Consider the following 16,432-nt stretch of genomic DNA (forward strand, 5'->3'; position numbering starts at 1 on the left):
GTCCAACTCAAAAGATATTCGGCAGTTTCACTTTGAGCTCTTGTTCCGCCGCTGTCCATCAATGGTTATGACGAGTCTCGCTGGGTACAGTACGCCAAAGCGATATCCATTGACTTTAACCTTTTCGATGATGCTGTTGTATGTTGCGCGTTTCTGTTGCACCAACGCGGAGAGGTCCTGCCGGACGAAAAAGCGCGTACCCTCCCAGGTGAGGGGCTTCTTCCCCGCAGCCTGGAGGATGAGTTGACGGTCGGGCCAGCGGAGTAGGCAGATGAAGATGGCCCTCGGTGGCAGGCCGGGGTCTGGACGTGGCCGAGGCGCCCGGTGTGCCCTGTCCACCTCTGGTGGTTTCTCGCCTTCCTTCAGGTCCAGGATGTAACACAGGATTTTGCCACGAAAGCGTCCATGTCACCAATCTCAGCTCCCTCTTTTACATTGATCAGGCGAATGTTATTTCTTTTACTCCTGCTGATTAAGTCATCAACCTGCGTGTGCAGCGTTTCGATGTTTTTGCATTTCATCCACTTTCGGACTCACTGTGTTGTTTTTGTCCTCCAGTGCGCTGATGCGCTTTTCCGCATTAGAAACTCTTCACGGTTGCATTATTTTCTTTAGTGAGTGAGTGGATGGACTTCTGCACGTTTTCAAACTTGTTTTCAAGCTGCTCAAACCTCTGAGCGATGTCGGACTTAATCGATAGTGTTTCACGGAGTAAAAGTTTAGCCCAAGCCGTGTATCTCCAGCCTCCAGCAGGTGAGTCATTTCCTCATTCATGGCGATGATTGCTTCGTCTTTTTCTTTCTGCTTACCTGTGTTGTGTTATGTTATGTTATGTTATGTTGTTAAAAGAGGGCAAGAGAGGAAATTAAAACAGACGTGGATTTATAGTTAGAAAGAGTGCTAAAAAAGAGAGATTTTTTTTTTTTTTTTGGAAAAAATCCATAGATAAGCCGCACCGTTATATAAGCCGCAGGGGCCAAAAAAGGCCAAAAAACGGGAAAAAAGCCGCGGCTTATAGTCCGGAATTTACGGTACTGTAGTTCCCTCTGTGTGATCTGGAGCAATGTCCCTCCCACAGCGCTATCTGATTGGTTACACATCGAGCAATAGCCTATCAGAGAGCTGCTCAGAGATGAAATCGGACACCTCAGTGCTCCAGCCTGCACAGAGGCAGGCCGTGGCCGTCTGAGCTGTGCTGCCTCTGTGGAGCGGACAGCGGACTTGACTAGTTGGCTGTTGCGACTGTGTGACAGTCACAGTGTTAAGGTAAAGCTGCAGATATTGCCATGCCGAAGTTGTACTAAAGTTAATATACATAATAATTACCTACGCTGACATTTCAAAAACACCACGATCTTATGAGCGATTCGTATGAAGCGCAGCCTCGCACAGTGCAAAGTGTGTGGAGATAGGTCTGTCTATAAGTGAGAGAGATGATTGTTGCAGTGATAACGATAAGATAACAGAGATTATTTGTGTACTGATAGCATATATCTTTGAGTAACGTTGGTGCCTGCTGTGCAAGTGCAACTCAAACTTATCACCGTCCACCGCTGTTGAAGAGGGCAAAATAGCCTAGTAACCTCACAAAGCAGTGTATGGGGCACTAGTTTTTAATTCCATAGTAGCGTGCGTGTCCACGGTGTAGCGTCGCTCTTTTTGAATCAAATGGCCATGGTTGTCAGTAGTAGCGAAGCTGTTTTATTGATCCAGTCGCGCTGCGTGTCCGAAAAATACATTGGCAGGCAGGCATGTCTGGGCAAGCTGCAGCTGACTTTTTTTCTGCTCTCTCTGACTCTCTCTCTGCTTGGAACAAGGAACCGAATAAACTAGGACGAGACATTTCGTCAGCGGACTCTAGAATGAAACAAGGAACCGAATAAACGAGGATGAGACATTACATCAGCGGATGCACGGATGAACGTGTTTGTTTCAGTATTCTCCTTTGAGAGCCTGGGGGTGAGGTTAGTGTCAGGTGTAAGCGGAGGGAAACCCTCTATTATTTTGTTACTGTAGTGAGTCGGTGTTAGTTTGTTAAAAGTATAAGTCCACAGCTTTATCTTGATAATGTGCCCAAGTCTCCACTAGATTGAACAAACACACACACACACACACACACACACACACACACACACACACACACACACACACACACACACACACACACTTTGATTCATATCAATATTAATAGAGTGAATATTTTCAAATAATATTGTAGTTGGATAAACTGAAGAAAATGAATTTCAACAACGGGTCGTGTTATTCTAAATTTTGACACCAAGATTTAAATTTTTACTGCAAACATATATTGGTTCCAAAATATCGGTTATCGGTGTCTTTCATTGCCGATAATCGATATCGATATCGGCCCTGAAAAACCCATATCGGTCGATCCCTAATAACAACTTATTATTTCGTTATCTCGAGATAACAAAGTCTGTTTTCTCGCGATAACTTATTATTAATTATTCAGTCAGGTTTCTCGCTTTTTTTCTTTTAATGCTTGGGAAGTGGCCTAGCCTGTGCACTCTTTCAGCACTATGAAGCTGTCCTGCTAGTGGTTACTGATTTGATTGGGGGCAATCACCAACTAACTAGTGTTAATATGAGTGTTCTTCCTGTAAGCTATGTTATCTTTTGATCTAAAGCCATAGTAGGCTACTTAATTCATAATTTCTTTAATTTCAAACACACCGGAATATCACCCATGTATCCTTTCAGCACAGAGCTAGCCTGGTGTTACACTGCTTTGATTAAGATTGATTGATTGAAGTCGTAAGACAGCAATGGGCAGGATAGCAATATACTGTAAAAAGCAATACATCAGTGTAATGGAAGATCACAAAGAGGCGCTTTTACAAATCATCTGTTTGCTAGCTCTTTCTTCGAAGTAATTTTTTTTTAGATTAGCGCTTTGCTAGCGCGCTAACTAGCAGTGCCTCTTCTTCCGGCGGCGTCATGCATCACATAACAAGTTTGGCAAAAGCATACACGCAGCCTGGCTAGCTATGCTAGCCTACTCTTTACAAACACGGACCTTGGGAATAGACCGTTTTATTCTTGGAATATCGCTATTTCATCTTGACTGTGAGGCATCGTTCCAGACTTCCTCCACAGTGGGGAAGATTCAGTACAGGAACTTTAATAGCATAGCAACGGAACACAGCTCAGCTGCTACTGCTCCTAGCTAGCCATCACAAACTATCCATGCTCTTCTCCTGCCTTGGGCAGATTCAGACTAAAGGCAGCCGGTGTGCAGAGGAATACTGCACCAGCTTTACCCTGAGAGGAACCACCACCTGTGACCAGCTCTCTTCGTAACGTAACAGCCTGTCCTAAAACCACATAACAGCCTGGCCCAAAATCAGGTAACAGCCAAACTTAAAAGCATGTACGGTAACTGCATAGCATAAACCAGATAACAACCAGACCTGAATTGTTCGGGATATATGAGAAAAACTACAAACATTTGAACCCCTTTTCAACCCCCTTGAAATAATTTTGATGTAAAAGGGGTTGTGTGAAATAAAAGAAAACAATGAAAGATAAATAAATACATTAAAAAAAAAAGAAAAGAAAAAAAAAGAGCAGTAGGACCCAGGAGCTGTACCTCACGCCGGGCCTGTCGATCTTTGTCCTTCTCGGCTCGGATCCTCTGCTGGTCAGATCGCTCGTTGCGGCGCTTCTCCTGAACGAGTAAACACAGGACCAGATACAGCTTCATTAAATCACTTTATTTGTTCCTAAGATTGCAGAACAGTGAGTAGTGAAATCTACAAGAAACAATAGACAGCCAAAGTCCCGCCCCTTCTGGTCAGACCTGCGTCTTAAAGAAATATGAATGGCGGTGAACGGCGAGGGATGATGCTTTTCTTGATCCTGTTTGAATTGTGCCACAGTTTACACATATGGGGCTCTATTCTCCCCCTGGCCTTAGGCGCTAAACTGGCGTTAAATGCAAAAAAAAAATGGCTTTGCGCCTGCCTACCCGTGACTCGGGAAGATAGCGTCATGTTTTTACGCCCCAAAATGCGCTTTACGCTGAAGAGGCGTGGCGCAGTGCCAGAATAGGGCAGAATGGGCGTTTCGGCCTTAAATACCAGCCTAAAGCGATCTTCCCAACTGCCGTTAATTTTGCGGTTAGCACTTTTCAAAACCAGGCCATATTCAGTGCGCCGGCTCCCCTACCAAATGCCACACACAGACACATGTGCATCTCTCCCAGCATGCATTGAGGCTTAATACATTTTGACAAGAAAAAGCAACCAAATCAGCCTAAGTAGGCTAAGTGGTAGATAGAAATAATATTTATGTTAACACAACATGCAATTGGTAAATGGCCTGCATTTATATAGCGCTTTTATCCAAAGCGCTTTACAGTCAGTAGGTACATTCACCCATTCACACACCAATGGCGGCAGGTTACCACTCAGGGTGCTGGCACACCAACGGGAGCAATTTGGGGTTCAGTGTCTTGCCCAAGGACTAACCCTAACCCTGGACTACAGGAGAGGGGGGGGCACACACCCCCCAATCACCATCAACGGCACAGTGGTGGAAAGGGTGGACAGCTTCAAGTACCTGGGAGTCAACATCCACCAGGACCTGACCTGGGCCGGCCACACCGCCACTGTTGTCAAAAAGGCCCAACAGCGAATACACGGACTCAGGCGCCTGAAGAAGTTTGGGCTAAGGAAAGAAATCCTCAGGGACTTCTACAGAGGCACCATTGAAAGCCTGCTGACTGGCTGCTTCACCGCCTGGTACGGGAACTGTACCACCATGGACCGCAGGGCGCTACGGAGGGTGAGGCGCGCGGCCCAGCACGTAACAGGAGACGAGTTGCCAGAACTGCACGAACTGTATAACCAGCGGTGCCTCAGGAGGTCCCTGAAGATCATCAAAGACACAAACCATCCCCACAACAGCCTGTTCTCCCGGCTACCCTCAGGGAGGAGATACAGGGTTCCAAAAACACGCACAAATCGCTTGAGGAACAGTTTCTTCCCGCAGGCCACGAGACTCCTAAATATGCACAAATAGTGCAGTAGTCGTACCGCAGTACCGTACTGCAGCTGCTACTATTACGGATGCCTAACGTTTAATTGTAAATTTAAGTGTATGTTTAATAAGGTGCCTAACGTTTAATTGTAAATTTAAGTGTATGTTTAATAAGGTACATGCTATTTGCACATGTATGTATAAAACGTCGAATTTGGAATGTCTGAACACGTCTAACGTATGCACATGACATGTGCACCTATGTGCAATGAATATGCCACTGTCGTATAAGCCACCGACTTGTCTTATTGCTTATAAGATGCCTATTTCTTATTGCCTTATTGCTGTCTTATTGCTTATTGATGCCTATTTCTTATTGCCTATTACTTATTGCTGTTGCCTATTTGTACTATGTCGTAAACGGAGTCCACTGCACAAGAATTTCACACGTGGTACTTGTACCATGGAGTGACAATAAAAATCTTGAATCTTGAATCTTGAATCTTGAATCTTGAACTTCGACATGCAGACTGGAGGAGCCGGGAATCGAACCACCGACCTCTTTTATCCAAAGCGATTAGTGGACGACCCGCTCTACCTCCTGAGCTACAGCCACAATTCTAGAGCATTTCAATATTGGACAAAATAAAACATAAAAATCAAAACACAGCCCTATGTGAAACATACATGTAATCCAGGTCATATATGTATCCGTCGCAAATACGTGTTATAGTCGAGTGACAACCATAACACGGCTGTACGGTGATGTCCGCTCCAACAAGACTTAGCTAACTTTTCAACCAAAACACATTTATGCCATGACTTTACATAATGTATATTTATGTCGCATCATTTAGCCTGTGCTGTGATGTGCAGGAGGAGCAGCAGATAGCCTACTATAAAACTAAGCCTGCCCTGAATGAGCAGAGTGGGGGTGCTTGTTCACTATTGTGAAAGTTATGTGTTTACAACATATAAAGATCATGGAAGTGGATGGTATCAGGAATGTCACCAATGTTAACGTTCTATATTGTACAGGGAGACCATCAACCCTGCTGAACAGATCAGAACAGATATTTGCCTGGCTGTAGGTTGAATCGTTTTATTCAGGCTATGATCTGTGATGCGCTGAGATATCCAAATTGGCATGAAGAGATGACAGCATGCAGAACTTGGAAGGGAAGAATGTGATTGCTTTACTGCAGATCACAAATGGCCACAATTGTGAATAATTCTACGCTTAAAAAGGCGTGGTTAAATGGTTAGCGCCGGCTTTAGCACAGAGGAAAAATTTGGGAATGCGCCTGACCACGCCACGCCCACTAATAGCGCTGCGCCAGGCCAGAAACGCTCATTTAAGGCCAGGGGGTAGATAGAGCCCATGATGTTTGTCAATTTAAAAGATAACTTTGCAAGTCAAGAAAGAAGCACTTTGTGGTAAGACAGTGGCACTATAAGCTATAAATCAGAAAGACTACGCACAAGTGACGTCTCTCCCGCCAGGCCATGTTGGTGTTGCTGTGAGGTATACTGTATCGTGCGACACGAGAGATGTAGTTGATTGAGTTGTTTCATACAAAACGTATTGTTACTTACGTTTCAATTTCACAACAAACTGAAACATGCATACTTATCTTTTAAATTGACAAAAATTACATGTGGACCTCATGGCACAATTCAAATGGGTTAAAAAATATCGTCTCTCGCCATTCCCCACCATCCATACTTTTCCTACGACCTTGGTACACATGGTGAGGCAGGAAGTTACGTCCACTTTGTCTCTCTATTATCAATTAACAAAAAACAAACAAAAAAGATGTAAATAAATAAGCCTCCCCCTAACCCTAATAACAATGATAATAGAGAACATATTGCAAGTAAAATACATTTGTGCTTAAAAATGTATTAATGTGAGTCCAAAGGTTTTGATTGCGAAAAGTTTTGTTTATAAATCCAAAAGTTGTGTTTGCTACACTGAAAGATGTAGGGCTCTATCGTTGCAAGGGCAGTAATTTTGTGTTAGCGCCCATTTTCGCAGGGCTATAATTGTGGGTGTGCCCCGCCGCGCTCTGCGTCAACTCGTTGCAAACCTATAGGCGTGTTTAAAGTGATAATACAGAAGATTTTCATGTGAATGAATGTCTGGGAAGTCACTATATATCCTCAAGTGAGTTACCACAATGGTGATTGAACCCTTCGCGCATTGATAAAAGCCCTTGCATCTCTCTGTATTGCAACATTTATGAACTTGTGTCTGTGGCAACACTTCCCCTCCCCGAAACAAAAAAACAAAAAGATATCATAAGCGGTGCACAATTCTTGACGTGCTTTATCATCACCCAGCACCCGCCAGAGAGGGTAGGCGGAGTCGAACAGCAAGTTGCTGTTGTCCACGTTATTATTATCCCACTGGAGATTTGGGCAGAACACACCCTGCGCCCACCTACGCAGCAGTCAAGCGCCAGGATTGGCCAGGAGTGAGCCTTTTGTTCCCTTTTGACAGCTCAAATCTCCGACACACACACACACACACACACCGCCACCGCCCAGCCGCCCACATGTCATATCGATCTCCAGTGGGATCCATGAGCAACGCTGACCAACTTCTTCTTTTGAGATGTGTGCGCGGTTGGGGTCCCACTGGCCAATTTGAATGTATAAAGAAGAATAACCTGACATTGCCAGATGGGGGCAGTATTGTTTGTTTTCACAAACCAAACCGCACATTAGAGGTCTTCACGGGTCCAAAATCACGGACCCGGACCTTAATGGACCCGGGGAATTTGTGCCCGAAGAAATCTAAGACCCGGCCCAGTTCAGAACCGATAAATGTCGGACCCGGACCCGGAGTGGACCCGTCTATTATTAGAAATCTGAGACCCGGCCCAGTTCAGATCCGAGAAATACCGAGGCAGAGACTAGTGGTGTCGACGTCAAAGTTGCTTGTTAACTGCTACAAGTTGTATATAAAAAGAAAGTACGTCGCCAACATCTTCACTGTGCATGCATTAGAAAGTGCGTTTCACAGTGAAACATGGGGGCTGTATACCTGTTAACGCTAGTTAGCTAGTACAGCGGCAGTCTCTATGCTACCGCCATTCCTTCGCCCAAAAACACACACAACAGCGCTTGAAACAATCACATACATGTTGTGACTTGTGTACTCACCATGCGATCATCAAATAATAATCCAAAGTACGGGAAACATCATCTTCAATTAAATCCATAGCGAGAGGAACCAGCAAGAGGGTTACCTCTCTGCAACGAAAATCACTTCCTCGTTTGCCTGAGGCGCATGTGTCCGCATGTGGTCACATGCGCCTCATGTAAACGAGGAAGTAATTTTCATTGCAGATGGGAACACTCTTTGCTAGTTATTTTCGCTATGGATTTACTTGCAGTTTGTGACAAGCGTCACGTGTGCTGTTTTGATGCGTTTCTCTCGTGATCAGCGCTGATCACGGGTCTTCTCGGATCCATGCGGTATTACACGCCCTCGGCTCGCACAGACTCGGGAGGGGAGGGGGGATGGAAAAGAAAAGTGGGGCGGGGTGATTTACAGCTCTGCCAGCTACTCGCTGGGTCCACTCGGGTCTTATTGGACCCGGCATTTCACTGTCAGAGCCCCGAGACCCGTGACAATCGCTACCGTAACCAACCCAGACCCGGAGTCACTTCTTTTGAATGGACCCAGACCCGGCCGGGTCCGGGTCGGATCCTCGGGTATTCGGGGGGTCGGGCATATCCGAAGACCTCTACCGCACATCCATCTGGGTATAGCCTGCCCAGAGCCGATATCACTTGGGAAAAAAACTACTTGGCAGGTGATTGGATGAAGTGTCTGTCTATCACCGTCTGGGATATGATGTAGTAGCTCAGATCCGAAGCAGGCTAGCTAACATGCTAACAACAAATCCAGCTTTTGGGTGCAATCATTGACTGTTCAATTGGTCATTCAAAATGGTAAATGGTAAATGGCCTGCATTTATATAGGGCTTTTATCTAAAGCGCTTTACAGCCCCCATCAAAAGAATGAAGAACTGCTGATGTCTGAGCATGAACGCTTTTGTTAACATGGAGGTAGGCGATTTTTGTTGTCTTTGCACCTTAAATGTAATCCGCAACTGTAAATAAATAAATGTGGACATGTGATGAGTAATGTTGACATTAACAGTGATTAATAACATGTATCGTTGTTCGTTTCTTCAAGGGACTGATGACACCCGACTGATCTGATGTAGTGATGTGACGTTCGTGAACGATCCGAATCTATTGAACGGCTCTTTGCTATGAACGAAGGGAACCGAGTCCTACTTGAGAGCCGTTCATTTGAATGTTGTGCCTAAATTTCACTGCCTGCCGCTCACCACCACACACACAGGTTAGACCTCCCTGCCTCCCTCTGCTAGCCCGCTGAGCAGGGAGGATAGGTGCACTCGTTAATTGCTACCGGGGCATGCTGTAACTGGCCTGGGTGGGCGGACTCAGCTTAATATCAAAAACGGGCTTAGCTGAGAAGCTAACTGCTAGGAGCTGCCTGAGCCTGTTAATAAAGAAGCCTGTACCAACTGCAAGTCTCCGTTCCTTGACATTATTACATTGGTGTCAGCAAGTGAAGCGGTAGCGCCTCTGGTTCGGTCGAGAGGGGAGAGAGTGAGGAGGAACGGTGGAGGAAAAGTTGGAATCGACGGCTGACGGCTCGAGCGACCTAGCGGTAGCAGGCTAGCTGCGTGTGCTAACTGTTACAAAGACCACGGGCGATGGTGCGCGACGGAGAATGGCCGTTGCCGAACGGGGAGAAGGAGCTTGTGCTGGCTCCCCTTATACTGACGTTCGGCTCGATGCTGGCGGGCATGGAAGCCCGGGTGTTGAAGGAGGTCAGACGGCTGTTGGAGGCGACGCCGGCCTGGGCAGAGGGGCTTATGGAGCTGCTACGGGAGGCCGCGCAGCGTGGAGAGAAGCGGACGGAGGAGCCGCAAAGAGAGTGTTGGACCTGTGGAGAACCGGGCCACGTAGCGAGGTGGTGCCGAAGCGGTCCCGGGAGACGGACCGGGTATGCGGGACAATGACATGGACAGCAGGGAGCCTGCTGGGCATGCGGCGCGATCGGACATTTAGCCAGAGAATGTCAAGAAGCTGTCGGAGACTGGAGAACAGCGGGAGAGGAGAGACGTGCAGGCGGCGGACAGAGGAGACTTTGTTGGACGTGCCGTTCACCTCAGCATTTAGCCAGAGACTGCACTAGGAGTGTGAACGCTGGAAGAGTCACACAGCCGGGGGAGCAGCCGGAGCAACAGGCAGAGGAGTAGCGGAGCAGTGGAGCAGCCTGAGCAACAAGCGGCGGAGCAGTGCAGAGCCGGGCATTCAGGTCAGGAGAGTGTGGACTGCTTGTCCAGATGGACGGGTGTTGCCAACGCCGGAGGAGCCTAGTCGCTCTGCACCCCCCACGGTGGAGAGAGACATCTGCAGCGCTGTTACAGTCGGGAGAGTAACGCTCGTGTCTCCGGGTGAGCGAGAGGGGTTACCACCGGAGGAGCCGGCCCAGCCTAGCGGCTACACACCCCCCCACGGTTGCTGAGCAGAAAGCGGAGGCGGAGATCGCTGCCGGTGGGGTTCTCCCTGCTGCCCTGAACACGCCGCCCCCTGGGGAAGGAGGACGGGAGGACGAGCGAGTGCAAGAGTCGGAGAATACGAGGAAGCCGACTGGATGTGTGTGTAGCTAGGAGCTGCGGAGCTAGGAGAAGCTAGCTGGGTTTGGGTGCGTGTTGTGGGGTGTTGTTTTGGCGTGGACCACGGCTGACAGTGGTCCCCGGTTGTAGCGATCCACAATAAAGTGCGGTGACAAGAACCTGACTGTTTGACTGCTTTGTGGGATCATTACAATACTATGAGTAATTTAATGCTGCTGCAGTCCACAGATGCAAAATGAAATAGTGGTGGGACTAAGATCAAATCTGATCCAAATCGTACCATATCATTATCCTAGTGATTTCGCAGATAAACAGTAGGCTAGTGCCCACCCCCTAAAAAAAAAAAAAAAAAAGTGGGAACGAGGAGCCGCTATTTTGAACGGCTCTCAGAAAGGAAAGATCCAGCTCCCTTCAGAGAGCTGTAATTCCCATCACTAATCTGATGACACCGAGCAGCAAGCACCATGGATGGCTAACGTCGTGGAGACGCAACCGGCACAATGCTCTCATGAAAGGGTTTGTGAAAATAAGTACTGTTTAAAGTGTTGTAACGTTAATCTTCACGTACATGGCTTATTATACATTACTCTTATTATTATTATTCTCCGTTTACCGCCATTCATATTTCTTTCAGCGCTGGTACAGGGAGAAAGCAGGAAGTGACGTTACACTTTGGCTCTCTATATACAGTGAGCTACAGTCATCAAGTTAGCGAGTATCGCCATAGAATGGAGACTATGGTACAGCCATTCAAAATGACAAAAAACACATCTCACAGCGCCAAAATACATGTTTGCGTATCCCTTTGAATAAATACATGGTTTCTATTGGTGTGCACGGACAGGGCTTGAGTGAGAGCAGGCGGCATGATGAGCCACTTAAAAAGTGGCTCAGAGGTTAGTCATACCAGGGCCTATGTGTGTACGTGTACTGTATATATGAGTATAGATTTTTGTGATTACATAGCCTACATGCACACGCGTGTATGTATGTATATATTTATAGCCTAGATATAGTTTATTTTTATTTTTACATGCTTAGTTTGATGCACCCAGCAAGCATTTTTCGGTTGAAAAGACATTTGAAAAACATTTAGGGTCAACGTTGAAAAAACGTGCAAGAAAGGTTTAAAAGTGAACGTTTTTTCACCCACTATTTGCAGACGTTGATTGAACATTCACATTTAGACCATATTTCACTAGGATCTTAAATTAAAAATGCAACGCCTCACACGGGATTCTAACCGCCGATCTCCCGCAGTCTGATCACTGTGCTCTACCATATCCATTCACTGAAAATATATGGGGCGCCAGGCACATATATACTCCATCTCTATCTCTATCTCGTACACAACTTGTACATTGTACGGTACCACAGGCTAAACGATCATGGGACAGGTGTATTTTATATCATGTTTATCAGGCTATTATATTATGTAACACTAAAATTATGTTGACTGTGTGTGTGTGTCTATGTAGACCTAGTCTGTAGGCTGTACGGTTAAATTCATTTAACACCGGCAACTCAGGGGGTACACAGAGCCTCGTATACAGTCTGTTACAATAACATAGCATGCCCAGAGCACCTCGTTCCACATCCAGTATTGCTTTGGATTAAACTGGGCAGTCTAGTCAGTCACAGCTAGCGTACAAAGTACTTGTGCATGCGCGTTACTGCAGGAACTCAATTCATTATTTTATAGTATTGTATTAACCATAGTTGTGTCCTGGAAGCTTTTTGCTGGGAGCACATAGAGCACATAGTTCCATATTTATGATATTTCATGTGACATAAAATGCATTGAAATGTAGTGTTTGTGTAGACCAGATTTCAACTCTCAGTTACACAATGAATTGGACAAATACCAATTCACACAGTATCAATATTGCCTCTATTTCAAGCTACAATGAACGTTTTAGCAATATGATTAACCAAATTGTGTTTTTTGACACGTTGATGTTGTAACTGCATTTTTGTTGCTTGAAAAGAGGGTGCAATTAGGTCTTAGACGTTGAAACCCAATATCACCCAGATTTAAACTAAAAATCATGTTGACAAAACATTTTGTGCTCGCTGGGCAGGTTATTTATTGTGGACAGAGGTAGATTTGCTCACGATTCTCTCTTTGAGACCGATGGGCTCATCCTATTCCTTTCTCCTGCACTCAAAGTGTGTGTGTGTGTGTGTGTGTGTGTGTGTGTGTGTGTGTGTGTGTGTGTGTGTGTGTAGTTACAATTCTCTCTTTGAGAGCAATGAGCTCCTCCTCTTCCTTCTTCCTGCACTCAAAATGAGCTTCGATCAGCCCCTGCAGCTCAGACAGGTCTTTGTTCTGGCGCTTCTTCTGAATGTCCTGCACACACACACACACACACACACACACAGACACACACAAACACACACACACACACACACACACACACACACAACACACACACACACACACACACACACACACACACACACAGACATGCACACACACACACACACGTGCGCACACACAGAGGCACACACGCATACACAAAGGCACACACACAGAGGCATATACACACATACACACACACAGATAGGCAGACACACACACGCACGAACGTGCACACGTCCACGCAAAGACACAAAAAATAACATTTGAGAACAACTTGAGAGTGAAATGAGTGTACACACTGTCCGCCATTTTTTTGTACATGAAAACCTATGGAAAGTGACCGCACGGTGGGGGAAAAGCCCAAATAGCTAAAATAGGCATGAAGTTTTTCAGCCAGACATAAACATAAACAACATGGAGACACCTGATAAACATGTAAACATCTGAACTTACATCAAAGTCCACCTTCTCTCCATCAGGGATCTTGGGGGCAGCCGGTCTGGTGAAGGAAGGCAGAGAATTATTTCCCCAGGAGGATTAATAAAGTTACATCTTATCTTATCTTATGTTGCCCCTGCAGATGTTTGGAATGGAAACACACTCACTTGAACTTGGGCTTCTCCTCTAAAGAGACAGACAGATAGACCGACCGAGATAGAGAGACACAGAGAGAGAGATAGACAGACATAGAGAGAGACCGATAGAGAGAGAAACACAGAGAGACAGGTGGGGAGTTAGACAGAAGGTCAGACAGTTGTGTAGAGAGCAGCTGTTACCTCAGGGCTGCACGTTGTTTATCACAGTGACATCATAGTGAGCTATTTTCAGCTAAATTTACATTACAGCCGCCTTATTTCAGTGTATTAAGTACACAATAACACTGGAATGTGTAATATAAAAAACATATTTGTTAATTATACATATTTCCTATGAGTTTTTGAGACCTCTACATCATCAATGAGATATTTCTTCCCCTGAAAAACCTGATGCATACAGTCAGATACATGCAGTGCCTACCCCTAACCACCGGAGGGCGGAAGGCATGTACCAGAGGACCTTAAATTGAGACATCCAAAATGGACGTTGTCAATCATGTGACCCATGTGGTTTTGCAACCCTAACAATAGGAAAAATATTACAATTGTTATTGATAGTTCAAGAGGAACATACTGGATTGATGCAACATGTAATTACCAGTGTTGGGCAAGTTACTCAGGAAGTGTGATTACGTAATATTGAATCCTCCTTTAAAAAGTGATACAATTACTGTACTTATTACTTGATATCAATATATATTATTATTATATTGAATACTCCTTTAAAAAGTGATACAATTACTTTACTTATTACCTGATATCAATATATATTATTATTATTGTATATTATTATTATATGGAATACTCCTTTAAAAAGTGATCAAATTACTTTACTTATTACTTGATATCAATATATATTATTATTATTATATATTATTATTATATTGAATACTCCTTTAAAAAGTGATACAATTACTTTACTTATTACTTGATATCAATATATATTATTATTATTATATATTATTATTATATTGAATACTCCTTTAAAAAGTGATCAAATTACTTTACTTATTACTTGATATCAAAAGTAATTACCGTAAATTCCGGACTATAAGCCGCACCGGTGTATAAGCCGCACCTGCAAAGTTGACTATTTTTTTCTTATATAAGCCGCACCGGACTATAAGCCGCGGGTGTTTTAATGGTATTTTTTTTTATTGTGTTTTAATGTTTAATTACCATATGTAAGGGTTCATGCACAGAGGGGATTGTCGGGAAAGAGATGGCTGTTTGAGGAAGCTCCCATTTATTAACATTTCAACAAAACAACATAACACAACACCACCTGTGTTGTTATTTACAGTGCACACAGTGTCATACAGTGTCATACAGTGTGGTGAAAAGAGGGCAAGAGAGGAAATTAAAACAGAAGTGGATTTATAGTTAGAAAGAGTGCTAAAAAAGAGAGATTTTTTATTTATTTTTTTATTTATTTTTGAAAAAATCCATAGATAAGCCGCACCGTTATATAAGCCGCAGGGGGCAAAAAAGGCCAAAAAACGGGAAAAAACGGTAGTCACTTCTCCGTAAAGTGAGGTACAACCTGTTCAATCCACTTTGTTGGAACAATAATTAACCTTGCAGGAGGAGTCAACTAGCAGCCAAACTGCATACTTATTTTATATATTTGACTCAGCTTAATATCAAAACGGGCTACGCCGCGGAGTGCATCTGCCGACTTTCTGAGCAGCGAAGTGTTGCATGAACTGCATTCAAGGAAAGCCAACTTTATTTACACAACACATTTCATAGAAGAAGTAAATTCACTGACTAAGCGCAGATGGATATGGTGTCACCTTGTGTCATGTTTACAATGCAGATCATTGACATTAGGTCTGGACATACTATGAGTAATTGAATGCTGCTGCAGTCCACAGATGCAAAATGAAATAGTGGTGGGTCAGAGATTATGGTGCCCTCAAGTGCAGCGGATATTTTTGCGCATAAGAGGTGCTTTTCAAAGCTCTTATTGCAAAGTAATTGCATGCATGCTGACGATAGGAGAATGCAATCTGTCCCCACATTTTTGCGCCGAAACGCCTAGTTTGGCATGTGGCACGCCTACCCCATGCATGTCCAGTACAATTATAACAGGCATGCGCTTGTGCACGCCCCCAATTTGCATTGCACATGGCATTAAATGAGCGCAAAACCAGCGCAAAGGAGATCGCAAAAGTAGCAGCAACATTCGCTGTCATTACAGCTGTCAAGTTTTCGAGTCACAAAATTGCCCCTGTTGGTTTCCCCACGAGGTCTCGCCCACTTTATTAATGTTACATTGTGACTGCCGCGGTCACATAGGCCATGCGTCCATTACATGCAACGTTACTGCACTTGTGTGAACACTTTAGTGTAACATTAAAGCTATCGGGCCCTATCTTCCCAAAAGCGCTAATTTAGCGTTTGCACTTGTTTAACGCCGTGCGCAATGCAAATTGGGGGCAGACACAAGCGCATGCCTGTGATAATTGTACTGGGCATTGGCTGCCCCCAAAGCAGGCGTGTCAGCGCTAAAATGTGGGATAGATGGCATTACCCTATCGTGAGCAGCACGCAATTACTTTGCACTAAGAGCTTTGAAAAGGACCTCTTACGCGTTAAATACCTCTCTGCGCTGGGAGCGCAGCCGTAATCTCCGTGCAGCGCAGCACAGTGGAAAGTGGAATTCCTTTTGGATATGTCATTACGCACAGCCTTGCCACGCCAAGACATCAAATTATGCTGCTAAAATTGGGTATTAGCAGATAATTCAGTGAGGCAATCAACTATAACTCACTGAGAAA

At 44.8% G+C, this 16,432-nt stretch overlaps 1 protein-coding gene across 1 annotated transcript in view; it reads right to left on the reverse strand.

Annotated features, from left to right (window-relative positions):
* LOC310791154 (troponin T, fast skeletal muscle-like) overlaps window positions 1-16,432 on the reverse strand; it is a gene marked incomplete at its 5' end in the record, with an annotated part of 52,440 nt that overhangs the window by 18,117 nt on the left and 17,891 nt on the right. The window contains 4 exons of the mRNA XM_083652847.1: window positions 3,611-3,688; window positions 12,925-13,041; window positions 13,507-13,552; window positions 13,659-13,677. Of these exons, the coding sequence (XP_083508973.1) occupies window positions 3,611-3,688; window positions 12,925-13,041; window positions 13,507-13,552; window positions 13,659-13,677 (260 nt within the window). The remainder of the gene's footprint in view (window positions 1-3,610; window positions 3,689-12,924; window positions 13,042-13,506; window positions 13,553-13,658; window positions 13,678-16,432) is intronic.

The sequence above is a fragment of the Poromitra crassiceps genome, assembly GCF_964638095.1.
Source record: "Poromitra crassiceps genome assembly, chromosome: 16".
Lineage (NCBI taxonomy): Eukaryota > Metazoa > Chordata > Actinopteri > Beryciformes > Melamphaidae > Poromitra > Poromitra crassiceps.